The sequence below is a fragment of the Siphateles boraxobius genome, unplaced genomic scaffold (genome assembly GCF_051911475.1).
Source record: "Siphateles boraxobius isolate OS27281-9 unplaced genomic scaffold, OSU_SipBor_1 46, whole genome shotgun sequence".
Lineage (NCBI taxonomy): Eukaryota > Metazoa > Chordata > Actinopteri > Cypriniformes > Leuciscidae > Siphateles > Siphateles boraxobius.
Genome location: NW_027509097.1, coordinates 9,016,048 through 9,034,067, shown reverse-complemented (window position 1 = coordinate 9,034,067; position 18,020 = coordinate 9,016,048). Strand labels below are relative to the sequence as shown.

General features: G+C 37.7%; 1 protein-coding gene across 1 annotated transcript in view; it reads right to left on the bottom strand.

The window, feature by feature from the left end:
• The window catches only part of atrnl1b (attractin-like 1b), a 110,953-nt gene that overhangs the window by 90,051 nt on the left and 2,882 nt on the right, over window positions 1–18,020 (bottom strand). Inside the window, exons 2-5 of the mRNA XM_077200663.1 lie at window positions 3,857–3,940; window positions 3,460–3,573; window positions 2,113–2,241; window positions 1,652–1,860 (exon numbers count right to left, since the gene is read on the bottom strand). Of these exons, the coding sequence (XP_077056778.1) occupies window positions 1,652–1,860; window positions 2,113–2,241; window positions 3,460–3,573; window positions 3,857–3,940 (536 nt within the window). The remainder of the gene's footprint in view (window positions 1–1,651; window positions 1,861–2,112; window positions 2,242–3,459; window positions 3,574–3,856; window positions 3,941–18,020) is intronic.

Sequence of the window (18,020 nt, the reverse complement as noted above, 5' to 3'; positions counted from 1 at the left end):
ATTCAAAATAAAACTGAAATCGCTATATAGCATGATTTTCAAATCAAAGGCAGCATTTAATTAAGTATACAGCCTGTTGCGTGTTTCAGATTGAAGAGCAGCACTGTGTCGTGTCGCATGCCGTTTACAGTGTTTTCAACATCAGAGCGGATCGGTTCACAGTAAATGCTGCTTCTCATGAATTCAATCTCTGTATGTGCAGAGTTTAACATGCAAAAAAATGTTTGCTAGGTTCACTTTATTTACACATTCCCATAATTTCCAACATTTCTGTGGATAGGAGTTTACAGCATTTCACCAGCATTCTGCCAAAATAAAAGCTTTAAAAGTGAAGAATTTAAGAAATAAAAATGAGTATAGGCTTTATGCCGAACGTCACATGAACAAACAGAAAAGCAAGCCTCTTTCCAACCGCTTGTCGGAGAAAGTGTTAAAGGCAGTACGAACTGGCGCAGACATCTATGGCCTTTTAATGTATTCAGCTAACCCATCTAGTTCATTTTATTGTACTGTTTATATTCTCACTATTGTTAGTGAGAAGAAGAAAAATAAAAAACTTTTAGATATCAATCTACATATGCAATCGGTTATGCTCATCTTTGCTAGCTCCTTTGAAGGTATCTTAGTTAAAATGGCTCTATATCCCATTGTAACTTCAACATTTAATAAAATAATTATTATTACCAATTTTTTACTGCACAGGACAACTGTAATTTACAACAGTTATATATTTTTATAATTCATTATCATTAATATTAGTAGTATTTCTACAATAAACCCTATATAAAATCACCCCCTATACATAAATAATCTTCAAATAAAAGAATAAAAATAAAACATGTACTAAAAAAGATATTATATATTTTATCTGTTTATTAGCATGTCATGTTACCATTAACCAACATCAGAGAACCATGGACATGCGAGTGTCTTTAAATTATTGAAATATTAACTTAAAATATTTATTTGAAGTACCCCTGACATTTTATGTCTAAAGGCCAATTCGTACTGCGCCGGCAGACGGCAACAGACACTTCCTAGAGTTTTGTCGTCCGGAGCTTGTTTTCGCCAATTCAACAAGCCGAATTGGTGCTTGTCAGGTTATAAAATGTCTGAGAAGTGACGTACTGTAATATGGTGATTGTCTGCATTGGTTGGTGTCTGTCGGGGCAGTGTGAATTGGCCTTAAGGGGTTCAGTTGACCAAAAAGTTTGGGAACCCCTGATAGGTAAAATTCCATTTCATTATATTTTTTCTTTTGAACGGATGACCTAAACAGAGCAGGTCTGGCAGCTTCTCATGGTCATTATTATGAACATTCACATCTCATGTGTCTCCTCCTTAGTGAGAAGTTGTCTAGAAAGACTCATTAAATTAACCCTGTAGGCATCCTGATGTCAGTGCTCTATCACGCTCTGACATGTTGTGACATTGATTGTGGCAAAAGCCTGATGAGGATGCTGCAGTGATGCAGAGGTGACAGATGCACTATTAAAAAATCAACACCAGGGGGAGACAACCCACATAACAACAAAAACTGCCTGAGACACAATGCTCTGATGGGAACATGAAACTGGAAAGGTCTCGGATCTTCACAGCATCCTGTAAAATACAGGAGAGGAGCGGAAATGAGAGTGGAAGTGAGTAGTACCTTGCCAGCTGTCATTGCACACGCACAGCTTTTCCCCGGTGAGGTCACAGTAGCCGTGATCAGGGCTGCCACAGTTATTCCTACAGTACGGGATGTCACAGGCCTCACCCTTCCAGTACTTATCGCATTCACAATACACACGGCTCGCTATCGAGTTCCCCGAGGTGCACTTCCCGTGGCTAGAGCAGTTATTTGGACATGAGTTGATTCTGTAGAGGGAGAGATGAAGAAAGAAGGTTGTAAAAAGCAAGGGTGAAGTTCGTAAACAGATGTACGAAGGGGAAACCTAAAATGGGGGAGGGTATATTGAACAGGACTAATCTGTGATTACACTGAGAAAAAAACAAGCAGAGGCGTGATCAAATTAAGACCTCTGTGTGATTACGTGTCGAGAAATGAACACTATACCAAATCAGCAGGTTTTCATTAATTCTGTTGTCCCAGCGTGGCTGAATACTCACGAGTAAAAGATTTCAAATCCCGTCAGGTTGTAGGCAGCGTCGCTAAAAAAGTGCAGGAGTGCGTAGCCTGAGTTGGTCTCCACTTCAGGGACGGTCTCGTTCCCTTTCAGTTCGGGGACAATGAGACCACTGTCAGACAATTACAAAAAAAATAGAAGCTGGTTAGGAAATGTTCCCTCAATCTTCCTTAAAAGCAGTAACTTATTCCATTTGTTATGCAGTAAAGTGGAATTTTCCTGTGTGACTCTAGTAATGGGGCTTTCAACTTCCAAAAGAGTTCAAAAGAGGTGCAAAGGAGTGCTATGGGGTCCACCAAAAATGTGGAAAGCTTTCAAAGTTAACATGTTGAATTAAAATATTTATTAAATATGTTTTATGCAATCATTTCTTAACATACCTAGTGCTTTGAAATTTATCATGAAAAGTGTTTTACAAATAAATTTCAATATTTTATTGTCAGGTTTATGCACTACCGTTCAAAAGTTTGGGTAAGATTTTATGTTTTTGAAAGTAACAAAAATACAGGGGGAAAAAAAGAGTAATACTGTGATATATTTAGATAAAAATAAACGTATTTTGAATTTTAATGATATCTTTTTAAAAGGTAATTTATTCCTGTTATGGGAAAGCCGAATTTTCAGCATTACTCTAGTCTTCAGTGTCAACTGATTCCTTCGAAAATCATTATAATATGCTTATTTGGTGCTCAAGAAACATTTCTTATTATAATATAGTGCTGCTTAATATTTTGAGAAAACCGAGATTTCAGGATTAATTGAAATCGATAAATAGAACGTTTTTATTTTATTTTCTTCACATGGACAATATTTTGTATGTCTCTGTGTCTGGTACAAAGTTTGCACTTATATTGTAGAATTCTCTGATGTTATTTCGTTTTTATTTATAACAATGACAAATACAGAACAATTCAATTCAAAAGAAAAGTATTCATTTTAATCTTAAAATTGTATCTTTTTTGTAGCATTATAAAGGTCATTACTGTCAATTTAATGCATAAAAAAGTCATACAATTGAACAGTATATTGTAGATCTAACATTAATAGTGTGCAGAAAACCAGAACGTCCGTCAAATTAATACAAAATAAACATCTAATATTTTGATAATTGCCATTGCCATTAGTTTAGTGACAATATAAAATCAAATTATTTATAGTAATTGTTAAAACAACATGTTGTCATTATAATAACACATTCAATATTTCTCTCACACAGTTTAAATGGGTGTTTATGCATGAACATACATAGCTGCCATTATATTTTAGGAAGGGGGTACTTGGCACCAAAAAGTCTGAAAACCCAGTTTTCAGTTTTAGAAAACACACTCACCTGAAGACAGCAACTAAGGGAGCATAAATAGAGTCTCCATCATAGACGTACATGTGGTCCCAGCTACATTCGGTCGCAAAATGGTTAAACCGTAACCTCAGGACTGCGTTTGGGCTGCAAAACAAAGGTGATGACATAATGCTTAAGAATGTGTTGCTGGCTGCATAATCCATTATGAGAACATATTACAGCAGACTCATTTCTGCCAAGTCTGAAGGGTGCAAGGTGGAATGTGTTCGTCAAAGCCTTTTCTGGTAACCCAACACAGAAGAAAACACCCTTTTAAGGGCTGCTGAAGTCTATTTAAATAGTGGGTTATGCAAGAGGGAAGTGTGGGCACAACAGAACCGAGTCGAACTCTGGTGAGAAAGAGAGAGGATTACAGAATAACACTTACTAGCCCTCAATCAGCCAGGTGCACTTTGTTTTGTACTTGTAGTTGATGGGGCCATCTGTTAGGTACCCAGACGGCTCAGTCAACCTGAAAAATAAGATCAGAGTTGCCGTTCACATCAAATCGATCCCGTGGGACAAACAGAACAATGCGATTTCGCATTTGGCGTTGCGGAGAAGTGCTGTTTCAGTACAAGTATGCACAATGATGAATATGGTTTCTGTGGTTACTTATGGCCATATGGACACAGGCTTGTGTGGGAGCAGATCAACAATGATTCACTGGTGTAAATGTGCTCATGACACAGGCCTAAGCAATCAGTTGCCTCTCCCTTCGGACTGCAACAGAGCCATCGGCCCATGGAGTGACAGCGCTTGGATCTATATTGCATCATCATGGAACACTCAGGGCCTGTCTGTGTCGCCGGACCACATTAACCGCATCAAGCTGGCGGCATTGTTTGCCTAGACAAGGCTTATTGTTTGTAGATGCCGACTTAAAGGGATGCATCGTTCTAAACTAGCGTTTCTCAACGGGGGCGGTACCGCCCCCTTGGGGGCGTTTGGACCGTGTCGGGGGGCGTTGGGAACGAGGCAGCTGAGAGGGGGGCGCTCAGGCACAAATGGGGGGCGTTATGTCTGACTGTGGCACTATATACTCACTGTTATTATCACAACTTTTTTAAGCCTCTGACAACACATACAATGTTAATTTGAATGCATGGGCGTTTTAGGTACAGCATTGATTTCCACGCTGCTGCTCAAATCCATTCCACCTTCATTCGGAGTCCCACCAGGCCAGACGATCCAATACGCACGTGCAGTCCCAAGCGCGAGTCTCAGGTTCCTATGAGAATATTAATATAAAATATCATATCGTAGAACATGTAGCCTACCGGTATATGAAATAGTAGCCTAGGCGTCATTTAGCCTACAGGGCGGTTTTGAAACACTTTTAAAACATCTCGCGGCACGGATGTACCAATACAAATAAAACATATCCAGTTAACTAGCAGCATTCGTTTCATTCGTTTGTTAAATAAGAGACGATCTAGCGCTGAAATGTGTTGTCTTCACTCGGACGCGCACTTCAGTCCGTTACGGAAAGTGAAAGTCTCCCTAAAAGATGTAAGAAATAAAAAAGCGAAACGGATGTATACTATTTTTGAATCCCTTTCTTTTTGGAATTTTTTGTAATGTTTCCCCTTATAGTTTTTTTTTTCTTTCTGTCTATTGTTTCTTTGATGCTATTATGAATGTAATAGATATAATACTATGTGATCCTCCGTATGTGTATGTTATATATTGTTCTTGTTATGCAATAAAAAAAAGAGAAAAAAAAAGAAAGTGAATCAGGACATCATCACATCTTTGTATACATTTTTATTTATTTACATCAGTAAGCTAACGTTACAAGACATCGTCTTTCAAAACATTACCTGCGCAAAAGAAAAAAAAAAGAATGAATGAGTCATTCGCACTTTTGAAAATGCCCTTCCGAATGCGTCTCTGTCCGACATAATTCCATAGCGTCCATGTTTTAATGTAAAATAAAATTATGTCTGTGTTAATTAATTAATATTTAAATGTTGCTAGTAGCCCACTCAGACTTGTCCCGGCTAGTTACCGGCAAATTATCTCCATGGCAACGCTTAAAAACAAATGCCGCAGCCGGCAGAGTGGTAGAAAGAATGTGTCCAATCAAAATGTACACAAGCTTCGCGGTTTAAGATTAATGTGTCCAATCAAAATGCACACAATCACGTAAACTAAAACAATTTTGACATCAAAACACATTTAAACATCATGGCGGAATACTACGCAATATATATATATATATATATATAATGTATTTTCATATTTTTGTTTATGACTTTTTGCCCCTTTATTAAACATTTAAAATATTCACAAATTAATATGGAAACAATTTCTAAGGCCAAATTAGAACCTGGAAATTATATTTTTCCCGCAGTGCTGAATGAGAAGAGCCTCTAACCATAACTGATTTATAGATGTTTTATAAGTTAATATGATAATAAATGTGTCTTCACATTGACCCATTTTAATTGTTTATTAATAAACTAGTGTTTTATAAATCAGTGTCGCTGTCGGCTGAAAACCTCTCCATCTCCGCTGTAAAGCGGATGCGCCTTTAGAGAGAAATGCACCTTTCATACGGGTATTTGCTTTCGATCAGATTTTTTTAGTTTAAAAGTGGACATTTCAATATAGGTAGGCTATATTTTGTTTGTTCATATTTGAGACGCGCTCCAGTTCATCAAAGTGCGCCTGATAGTTTGATTTTATTTACAAAAGCACATTTTCTTGTTATTGTGAGTTTAAATAAAAGTTGCAAATTATGGTTTTTTTTTTTTTTTGTATGACCAGAAATTATATAGCTAGTATTTTCAGTTGTTTCCACTGTTGATAGGAAAATGCACGTGATCGTGCCTGCATGCAGCAAGCGCCACACTCCGCACACACACTTGGATATGCGTAAACATCTTGTGTTTATTTGTGATAATCTTACTACTAACTACTAACTTGTATTGTGAGAGACATTTGAAGAATTGCTTTGTTGTTCTTCTTTTTTTTTTGGATAAAAGCGTCTTCTACATAGCCCAAATGTAATAATAATAATGGTAATAATGGTAATTATTATTATTTGCGTTTATAACTATAAATTAGTTAACTGCAGACATAATATGTTAACCGACGCCTCGGTTGAAAACATCTCAACTTTTCAGAATGCCGCAAGTGCACAGCAAGTCATAATGACAAAACCCATCTGATCAGCTTCGGCCTTTCCGTAACAACATCGAATCGAACGCTCGGCCGGACAGCTGATCATAGCTGTACAGGGCAGGTTTTTTTTTCTCATCTCCATAAATATATCTACTAGTAAAGCTAATGCAAGGGCTAGAAATCAATCAATCCTTTGTATCAAATGCAATGAATCCTCGTCATCATGTCATGGAGAGCGCAGTTCATGCTTTCTTAGCAACAACAGACGGGAGCGCAAGCGCTTGTGGAAAGGAGAAAACGATGCGGCCCTTATGTACACTTATTAGGTGTACTTTAGTAATTCAGAATAAGACAAAAGCACGGTTTTGAAAATGGATATACTGACTCAATACATAAATGTTTCACAATTTAAATACTTAAAGTTACGGATTTCATAATAATAATGATAATTATAATTTTAAGAAGAAAATAAGGACGTCAATCATACACATTATTATTGTTTTTATTATTATTATTATAACAGAATGATAATCAGCATACATTCAATAAAGACATTTAGCCCTTTTTTGGTGGTGGTGGGGGGCGGTCAGGGTTCTGGATCTTGGAAAGGGGGCGCTGGGCCAAAAAAGGTTGAGAACCACTGTTCTAAACAATGACCTCAATATTCCACAGACACACTCTTAATTGAACACGTTATTGCTGCTCGCAAAAGCCAAACACTTCTCTGGCTGAATTCTACAAGGTCATCAATCTAAGTGACATTGCCGAGAGCTTCTGTACTGCTCATCTTTAAGAGAACTGAACTGGTGTTGCGCTAGCATCTTGGAGTAGAGGAAGCCAACACAAACCAATATTCACATGATATCTTAGCATTACTATGATACTTAAAAGTCAAATTTGTCATTTATATGCCAAATAGAACTGCAACTAAAGAAATATTCCTGTATACATGGTGATTAGTACATTCAGAATAAATTGTAAAAAACATGCAGGTTCATTAACTGCTATTCTCCACTGATAAAACTGGAGCTATCATTCTATCATGTTGCAGTTTTGTAATTCTGCACAGTAATTGAATCAGCTCATTAATTCTCATTCATGTCCCTGACAACAGCGCACTAGAGAATGTCATTGAGTGTGCGTTTGCCTTTCTGTATATGCATCCGTTCATTTCTTTTAATGTTAAATCTAAATAAATCTGTCTCTTCCTCACGTTACAAATGTGGTTCTTGCTTGACTTTTCATAAACTTCCTGTATCAACAATCTAGCTGACAGGTACTGTACATTTTATCATCTACCTTTACTGGTAAGCTAAAAAGTTAATTTTGCATTACAGCGGATATTAGATCCAAATAAGGTGTTACATCACATCACATTAGAATTATGATTAATACAAGAACGTTTCTAGAAACAATATTTTTGGCTTAATTTAGCTGTCAATGAGATCAACATAATGCCCATCAAAAGTTTGGAATCAGCCTAGGCAAAGTGGGATTTTGGACAATGTCAACATAAATTCTTTAAATTTCTTGGCAGAAATGAATTCACTTATTGAAGCAATTATTTAAAGCAACAACTATTTCTTATTACTTAATAATAGCCATACACCACACAAAAGTTTTGAATCGGTAAGATTGTTTAATGCTTTTGAAAGAAGTCTAAGCTCACTAAGACTGCATTTATTTGATCAAAAATACAGTAAAAACAGTGAAATATTGCCATCATTTAAAATTACTTTTTATTTTTATTAGTGGTGCTTGCCAAAGGCAAGGCATCACTAGTGTTCTCGTGCATACTTATTAGTGGTGCTTGCCAAAGGCAAGGCATCACTAGTGTTCTCGTGCATACTTATTAGTGGTGCTTGCCAAAGGCAAGGCATCACTAGTGTTCTTCTCCATACTTATTATTATTCTTATTATTATTCCACACAAAAGTTTGGCGCGTAACTACTTCCACAGCTTTTGTCACAGACCCATGAATGAGGCGTCAAATCGTGCTATGACTTTTATAAGCGATCGGGTGTACGGTGTTTGCCCCACGGGCAAAAAAGCAGCCGAAAAATCCCATAGACTTAACAATTGAGACAAACTTTGACCACTCGTATCTCTGAGCGAGAATTTCGCAGAAATGTGTGGGTCACTACAATTGAAGAGGCTGGCAGGTTCTGTAAGAACATACCTCACAATGGGGTAAAAGTTGCACCCCTGGGGGGCAGGAGCTGCCCAAAGTTGCCCCATTGACTTACTATGGTGTGAACGGCCCCTGAAATGAATGTGTTAATAGTGTCACAGACCCCTGAGTGAGGCGTCAAATCGACCGGCTCATTGAGGAGAGGTGTGCTATGACTTTTCTAAGCGATCGGGTGTACGATGTTCGCACAGCGGACGAAAAAGCGGCCAAAAAAGTCCCATTGACTTCACATTGCGGAATGTTATGCGGAATGCCCAACCGACTTTTTCACACACACACACAGACATAAAGGGCCTGACACCCCTGCGTTTCTCTCCCTCTCTCTCTCCCTCAGAGGATTTATATTATCAAGCAGCCAATAAGTAATGGCCTAAAATCTTCATAGCCTCACCCTAGCAACCAATTACAGCACCCTAGCAACCGTAGGCCATAGGCACGAGGCAACCAAAAATCCATGCAACCAAAATCCATGAAGGGATATCTTCCATTCTAAATGTCACAGAGGCATGGGAGTTGGTTTATATCATTCATACTGACAAGCAGCCTTTGGACTTTCATGACTGGCAGCTGCAAACCTACTCCCTAGCAACCAAAAAGAGTACCCTAGCAACCATTTTGCAAGACCTATATCTCTGCATCAGAACATTGTATAGAGATGGGGGTTAACTCTTTTGACTCATGCTAGCAAACAGGACTTCTAACATGCTACATATGCTAGCTGTGAATAGCTACATGCTAATAATGATTAGGTTAGTGCTAAATAATGCCAAAGAAAATGTTTAGAACTCCAACAGTAACCATCTGTGACAACTACCAACCACCTAGTAACACCATAGCAACCACCCAGAATACCTTAGCAACCACCAAGCAACGCCCTAGCAACCACCCAGAACACCCTAGCAACCGCCTAGCAAACACCTAGAACACCCTAGCAACCACCTAGCAACGACCTAGCAACCACACAGAATACCCTAGCAACACCATAGCAACCACCCAGAACACCCTAGCAACATCATAGCAACCAACCAGAATACCCTGGCAACCGCCTAGCAAAACCAGAGCAACCACCCAGAACACCCTAGCAACCGCCAAGAAACACCATAGCAACCACCCATAACACCCTAGCAACCACCTAGCAACATCATAGCAACCAACCAGAATACCCTGGCAACCGCCTAGCAACACCATAGCAACCATCCAGAATACCCTAGCAACACCATAGCAACCACCCAGAACACCCTAGCAACCGCCTAGCAACCTCCCAGAACACCCTAGCAACCACCTAGCAACGCCCTAGCAACCACCCATAATACCCTAGCAACACCACAGAAACCACCCAGAACAACCTAGCAACCACCTAGCAACACCCTAGCAACCCCCCATAATATCCTAGCAACCCCCTAGTAACGCCCTAGCAACCATCCAGAATACCCTAGCAACCGCCAAGCAACACCATAGCAACCACCAAGAACACCCTAGCAACCGCCTAGCAACCACCTGAACACATGAATAAGCCATATCTCAGCACCACAACATCGTACAGACATGTATGCTGGCTCGTATGCAATCATGTACCACACCCTAACAACCGAGTGGTGTTTTGCCACTGCAAGCACCACTTAACATTTTCTTCTGGAAATGTACATTCTAGCTATTATTGTTACTTTAGGATAAGAAAAATATCTTATTATCAATGTTGAAAACTGTTGTGCTGCTTAATATTTTTGTGGAAATCATGATGATTTTTCCCATAATTCTTGATGAATAAAAAGTTATCATTTATCTGAATTTTCTTGTAACAATATAAAGTCTTTACTGTCCCTTTTGAATCAAAATGCATTCTTGCTAAATAAAAGTATTCATTTTAATCACATCACACAACAGACCAATTAGAACACACTTTAGATTGATTATACATTTTTCTGTTTTTAATTTTATAAAATATACATTAATAGTTTGTGTTCCCTTATCCATGCAAAATCACAGAATTATAAAGATTCTGATTTTGTCCAGAATCTAACTTTTTATGACATTAAAAACTTTTTAGGGTGCTAGTCTGAACATATCCAAAGTCTGTAATTCGTTAAATAAAACTTAAATTCCTAAATTATATTAATCTGTCCACCACACAGCAAAGTGAAAACAAGTCATCATTGATTTTTGTACCCTTTGTAGTAATCATTTCTTTCAGTCTGTGAATCATTCCTCATTTTCCTCACAACAAAATGTATGTGACACAGCCAACCTAATGCAAACGCTAAAAACCAAGCATTCTTGGCTTGCAACATTCTTGCTGCAAGTTAAATCGTAGCCTATTAACAAGCTATTTCTCCACTGTGTTCTCTATAATCAGACAGTGAGATTTTAAGACAGTTAAAAACAGTAATCAGGGTGCACCACTTCCTGTGCCGGGGAGGACACCCCTCAGGCTGAATGATGGCAAGAGGGATGATTCTTTGTGTGGGAACACACTCAGCGGCCCAGAAGAGACAGAAAAAAGGCAACTGTACGTGAGTCAACATTTAAAGTATTCACCAGGTTTTCATGCATCTTTAATAGCCCAGTTCCAAAGTAAATATATTCACCATCAGGCACGATTAATACCCATCCCAACGGCTTTTGAAACCACCACCGGACAAGGTTCACTCGGCCTCACTCAAAGTGCTGGTCTCAGGCATTCAGAAAGGGACGGGAAGGGAGTTACTTAAAGATCTGCATAACAGCCAATGCAATATTACAAGAACAAAGACTTGTGCGCTGAAGGTAAATAGGATCTGAAAGGTACAACTCAGTATGATAGCCAGCCATAATCAAATGTTGACACTTGGCAGAGTCCAATTAGAGAGGGCCTCTTTGTCAGCTAACTCAAGCCCTGTTTCCTGCCACCTGAATAGGAGTGTCCACTGATATCTGCCGATCACTTCCTGAACGGGCCTGTCCTTACAGCCTTTGTCTTCCTGTAGTCGTGTGTTGCCTCCCACCACTTGTTCGTTTAGCTGTTGTGCAACAGGAAAGCTGTTTTTAGTGCTAGTTTGATGTGGAGGCAGAGACACTAGGATAGCACTGCTAAACAATTTAGGTCTGTTCATTTATTTAAAGTCGTGGTATCATCTAGCCCGTATTTTCTCCACTGAGCAACCGTTTACCTACACATCAGGAATATATTAGCATCATTCTAAACGTGAAAAAGTTATTCTACCGAATTTGACTTACGATTCAATCAAAAACACTGAGCTATATTTAACCTCACACTGAGCAAACAAGATTAAATGTACAACAGCAAGATCTATTTACAAGTCTAGAAAGTGACTCCATTAACAGCTGCAAGACACTTTTAAAGACAATGGGGATTTTAGAGTGGAAGCACTATTTCATAGGATTCAAACACTTCTTGTTATTGTCCAGGATGTTTGGGTGAAGTGTGATACAGGGCAAGCATCTACACATTGGGGAATGACAGAGCACTCAGTATTACAAATGACTGTCACTGGATATATGCTTGGTCCAAATAAAAAGATAGCTTTTAAATAGATTTCATATGTTGCCTCACCTTTGTCCAGCCTGCATTTTGCCAGTATAGCACATTAGCTTGATCCTCAATGGTAATCTATATAAACTGGAAACTAAAAGCTATTACAGGAAAATCAAAAGAAACTAAGAGATATGTTGGAAATTAATGGTAACTTTCTCTTATACTGACTTATATATAATACAATTATAGCAGCCTTTCAAAAACCATGAGCACATGAAATTAAAACAAGGTAAAAATTCAGTTTGGTCTAAGTCAAGCAATCTGTTAGGCTTGTTTGATAAAGATGATGTAGCTCACATTGCACTTCAGATAGTCATCTATAAAGATCAACCTAAAAATAGAGCACAGATCAGGAAAGCTGGCTTTGCTTAATCCAAATACCAAATCATTTCACCAACAACTTTATAGCAGTCTAGACACCACAGACATATTTCAGATGTTCGCACAGGGGTAGTTGAAGTACGTTTGGGAAACTGACACGTCCTGTGGTCTTAATATTAAACTCATTCTAAAACCATTTCAAAACATTTAGCTAATTCTTTTATAATTATTATACATTCATCTTGTATGACTTCAAATTAATGAGGATACTAAATATAATATTTGTACTTCGAAAATGTATGTGTCACAGCAGGACTGTTTCAAATGAAGAGGGTGAAAAGGTTAAAACCAAGAAAAGAAAAATACTACAAGAAAAAGTAACCAGGTACAGGAACTATGTCACAACCCCTTGTATACATTTTATCAGTGATGTAAAGTATCTGGGTAAATGTAATTAGGGACAGTTCCGCCAAAAATGAAAATTCTGTCATGATTTAGCCTACTTAACCTCAAGTTAATTCAAACTAGGGATGTGACGGTGAGGATATTTTCCCACCGGTTAATCGACGTGTGACAACACCGGTAATACCGGTATCACCGGCGGGGGCTTTTAAATCACTAATTTAACCCTCTCAGGTCTAAGGGTTTTTTGGGGTCCTTGAGGTGTTCTGACATGCTCTGACATTTGTGCTTTTTTCAGTTATTTATAAACATGTTAATGGCAAAGGTGTAAATTCACTCTATATAGCACAAACGGGGCTACCGTAATATGTGAGCAACATGTATGTACATGTTTGTATTTTTGAGAGAATATTGCTTATGCATGGATATTGAAAAAACTAAAACTTAAAGTGTCTGAAATAAGGCCACAAAAGACATACTAAATATGTGTCCACAAGACTTTTGACTAATGAGTGTTGTTGCCTAGAATTTTTGCTTCAAAATGATCTGAAAATCATCCTGCCTAATCATTTACACAAAACAATACATTGATTTAAATTTTATAAGACACCTTTTGTTTGGAAAGGCAATATGCGTGGAGGCGTGTTCACACCTGAGAAGACAAAGGCCGGATAATGTGCCGCATACATAATGAGCTGCATATTAATTAGCCCTTTCACACATGGTGTGTCACAGGGTCCCAAAGAATGCAAGGACAAAATAAATGATCTATATATACATATTTTACAATTAGAAATTGTAACCAATTACAAATAGGTTACAATTACAACAACAATTACAATTTTAACAATATTTCAAGTGTATTGCTTTGTAAAAAGTATACATTTTACCATGCGTATTAAAAAAGGTAAGGATTCATTAGTTTGAATATTGGAACAAACACTATAATAACATCTTAGTTGATATTTCAATATACCTACTTTATTTTTGACAAAACATCATACTATAGTATATTTAACTATGAGCAGAGATTGGTGAACAAAAGCTTACCTATTTAATGTGACAGTAGTCTTTATTTACAGTCAAAACTTTATAATCTATCCAAAACTAATCACAAAATCTTGTCTAAACATTCATATTTAGTCTGTAACATATCGTGTTTATGATATATTAGCATATACATGTTAATTTGCAGTTTGTTACTTATACAGACATTTTATTTCAACATATTTCAGTCTATTTTTACTCATCTTAGTAGGCTATAGCAATATAGTTTGGATGTGTTCATGTAAACATAACGTTTACTAATGTAGGTGCGAGAGTGAATGAACGGCACAGACACGCGCTCTATAACTGTGGTAAACAAAGCGCGCGCGCCTGTGCCGTTCATTCATCATTTAGCCTACACACTAGGGCTGTCGTGATAACCGCAATATTGCAGTACCGCGCTACTGACAGGCCAACCGCAGAGGAATGCAAGTAACCGCAGCAACCGCGAACCGCGGTTTCTTTTTCATAAGGCCACCCTTCGTGGTTCGTACCATGTGTATTGAATGTTAAATAAGTTAATAATGATAACAAGATTGTTTATCATGGTGATTTGTAAAGAGGATTCGTGGATTTGGACTTAAGCCTAAACAGACAGTGAATGTGTTCGACTGAGCTCGTGAGATTACCTGCGTCTGTCTTTGAAGTCAAGTCAGGCTATTATCATTTTAACGTTTAAGGGTATTTATCATGAATGGCGTCAGCGCTGGTCAGCATTACACAGCGCGAGGAAGACGTGGGGGGAAAGCAGCGAGTCACGCAATGAATCAATATCATTGGTCTCTATTAAGTGAAGCATTGCTTCAGCTTTGCCCAAAAGTGAAGCATTGCTGGCCAGCTGAGCCTTGAAAAGTGGAGCTCAAAGTTAAACAATAATTAGCACCTGGTTTCATTACATCTATCATTTAAGGAATCAGCTTTTTTGTACGTTTTCGTTGAATGAACGGTTTAATGACTCACTCAAAGACAGTCCGTTGGCGTAACAACTGCGCGCTGAGTGACAGCCTTTCAATGCGCAGAGACGCTGTTTAGTTTCGGTTACATTGGTTACATTGTTTTTGTGTATGCTGACCACATCATAACACATATTTATATAGCAACAAATAAATATAAATAAATAAATGGCGGTAAAACCGCATATCGCGCTATTGAGCAACTCAAAATTACCGCAAGGGAAATTCCTTCACCGCGACAGCCCTACTACACACAGACACACAATTCATATTTAAACAGTCTTTTTGCGGTTTACAGACACTATTCAATATCGCGATTAGAACAAAGCACTTAAGAATAAATGACTTACTACATCAGCTGGATCCGTTGCACCTCGAAATGAAACTACCACTTCTGGTACATTTTCCAGGGTTATTAGATAGTATTATTGCTCACACCGAAAGGATACGCTGTGTACACAGCTGTACAAGATACTTACTAAACACGATGTGTTTTATAATCCAGCTGGTGGGCGTTGACATGTTTGAATGGCTTGCCTTAGATCATTTGCGTTTGAATACGGCACGCTCTCCGTGGGCGTGGCACATTAACGCGTAATGAGGTATAATGAGCTGGAAAGAAAAAGACTGACATCTCTCTCTTTTCATACAGATTACATAAACTGAGAATATTTGTTTTTTATATAAATTAACTAATTTAAAAGAAGAGAGATCAAGCTTCATTATGGAAAAACACTCGTGCCTGTATGACAAGTATTCACGGAATTACAGTTAATTTTCGGACGCGTTTCAGAATGGACTTAACTGACAGAGAGAAGGCAGAACGCGCATCATGTTTGTTTTTCTTTATTTGGCGAAAAGCACAACACTTTGTTTTTATTGTGAGTATCCACAAAAAAAATAGACACTGATCAGGATCTAATGATGTACAACACTTAATATGTAAGATCAAAATCAACAGAGTATTTTGAGTTTCTTTTGCACTGATAAGAAAAAAAGCGAGACTATCGCGCCCGCACGATAGTCGACCTCAGAGGGTTAAAGGCAAACGTGACCATTTTACCCATTCACCTTCGACCGGAACTGTCAAAATCTGAGCTTGAACCACTTGAGCTAGTGGTGCCTGTTCCGTGCCTAAACCAATCAGGTTCCTCGTACGCCTTCAGGACGCCTCTCTACTAGAAAGTGAATACTTTAGTTTAAATACACAGACTGAGAATTACAGCAGAGATGATTATGGAAGATAGAGATTTTCATTATTATTCAAGATGTCGATCCCAATCGAATTTATCACATAAATATATCCAGCAAGCGACCCTTTGTTTTGCAAACATTTACTTAAGATTGTGATTATATCCTAATGACCTTAGGCCAGTGTACCCCAAGTCCCAACCTTTTTCTTTCCACGTCACAGTTTCGATAAGTAAAAACTCCCACGACACTACTAAGCACAAAAATAACAAAATTGCACGTACAAGCATTACTTCAAATGGCATATTAAAACTGGATATTACATTAGTTTAAGGTGAAACTTCGGCTAAAGTCGGGTTGAAACTAGGGCTGCAACTAACGATTATTTTGATAATCGATTAATCGGACGATTATTTTTTCGATTAATCGATTAATCGGATAGAAATTAAATTAGATTTTTTTTTTTTATTATAACTAAATAAAACCGTAAATCAGGGTATTTATGTGTAAAAGTGTACTTTAAAAAGTGCAAAAGCCACACATTGAGTTTTACTAATATCAATATTTGCATTGTTTTTAATGATAATTGCTGATGGCAAGTTGACAAACATGATTATTGTTAAAAAAATGATATCCAACATATTATGTTTTAACACAATTTTTGTTAAAACAAATTTACACAGACATGTTGTTCAGATGTGAATATCTGAACTAAAAACAAACTAAAAACATCTAAAATATATAATTCATTTAATTTTTATTTAAAAATTAATTATATATAAGGAATATAAGGATAAAGAATATAATATATATTATATATATAATATATAAAAGAATATAATATAAGGATAAATTGATTAAATAAATATAGAAAGACTGAAAACAATTGTGTGAATGTAGAGCCGCAGTAGATCGCGTTTGAAAAACAATTAAAACTTAGTAGACAAATGCTATAAAAAGAGAACGGAATGGAGGTAACGTTACCCAGCAAGCTAACAGGCTTGAGTAAAGGACAGGAGAAATTATGCATTAGTGCACAAGCATTCGCTGAAAACCACTGAGTACAGTGACTAAAAAACAATATTTTACTGCTGCTGTTATTAACTGCCTTTATATTTAATGCTTCACTTTGTAAACACCGTTTTAATTTAACCTATGTCTGCGGTAGCGCTATTTTAATCCATCACTTACGTTGCGAGCGAACTGATTGCACAACCTGATGCTCGAGACAAAATACAGACATCCCGGAAGTCCCGGGAGTCTCCCGCATATTGATTGCGGCTCCCTGATGCCCGCGAATTAGTTCAAACTCCCGAAATCTAGAGCGCGCAAGCAAGAGCGCGCATTCGAGACTGTTCCAAACCGTGTAGCGCGCGCGCTCGGCAGAGCGCCTGAGGGAGAGAGACCTTGCGTGTGTGTGCGTACCAGTAAACGCTCCCCGTGACGTAAGCAGACCAACTAATCGATAATGACATTCGTTGACAACGATTTTCATAATCGATTATAATCGATTTTATCGATTAGTTGTTGCAGCCCTAGTTGAAACACAATACGGTCATATAGGAAGCTAGGATACATGATGTTATTGGTGATTAGAACACAAATTTAGGCTACATTTCATTGCTGTCAGGAGGAAAACCTCATATTTCTAAAATAAACACTGTGATGTCAAAGTTAATTATTTGTAAAGGCATGAATAATGACCAACAGCATTGCTTTTTAAAAATAAAATTTGCCTTCAACCGACATCATCATGTATCAACTAGGCTACCCATTAACAGAGATT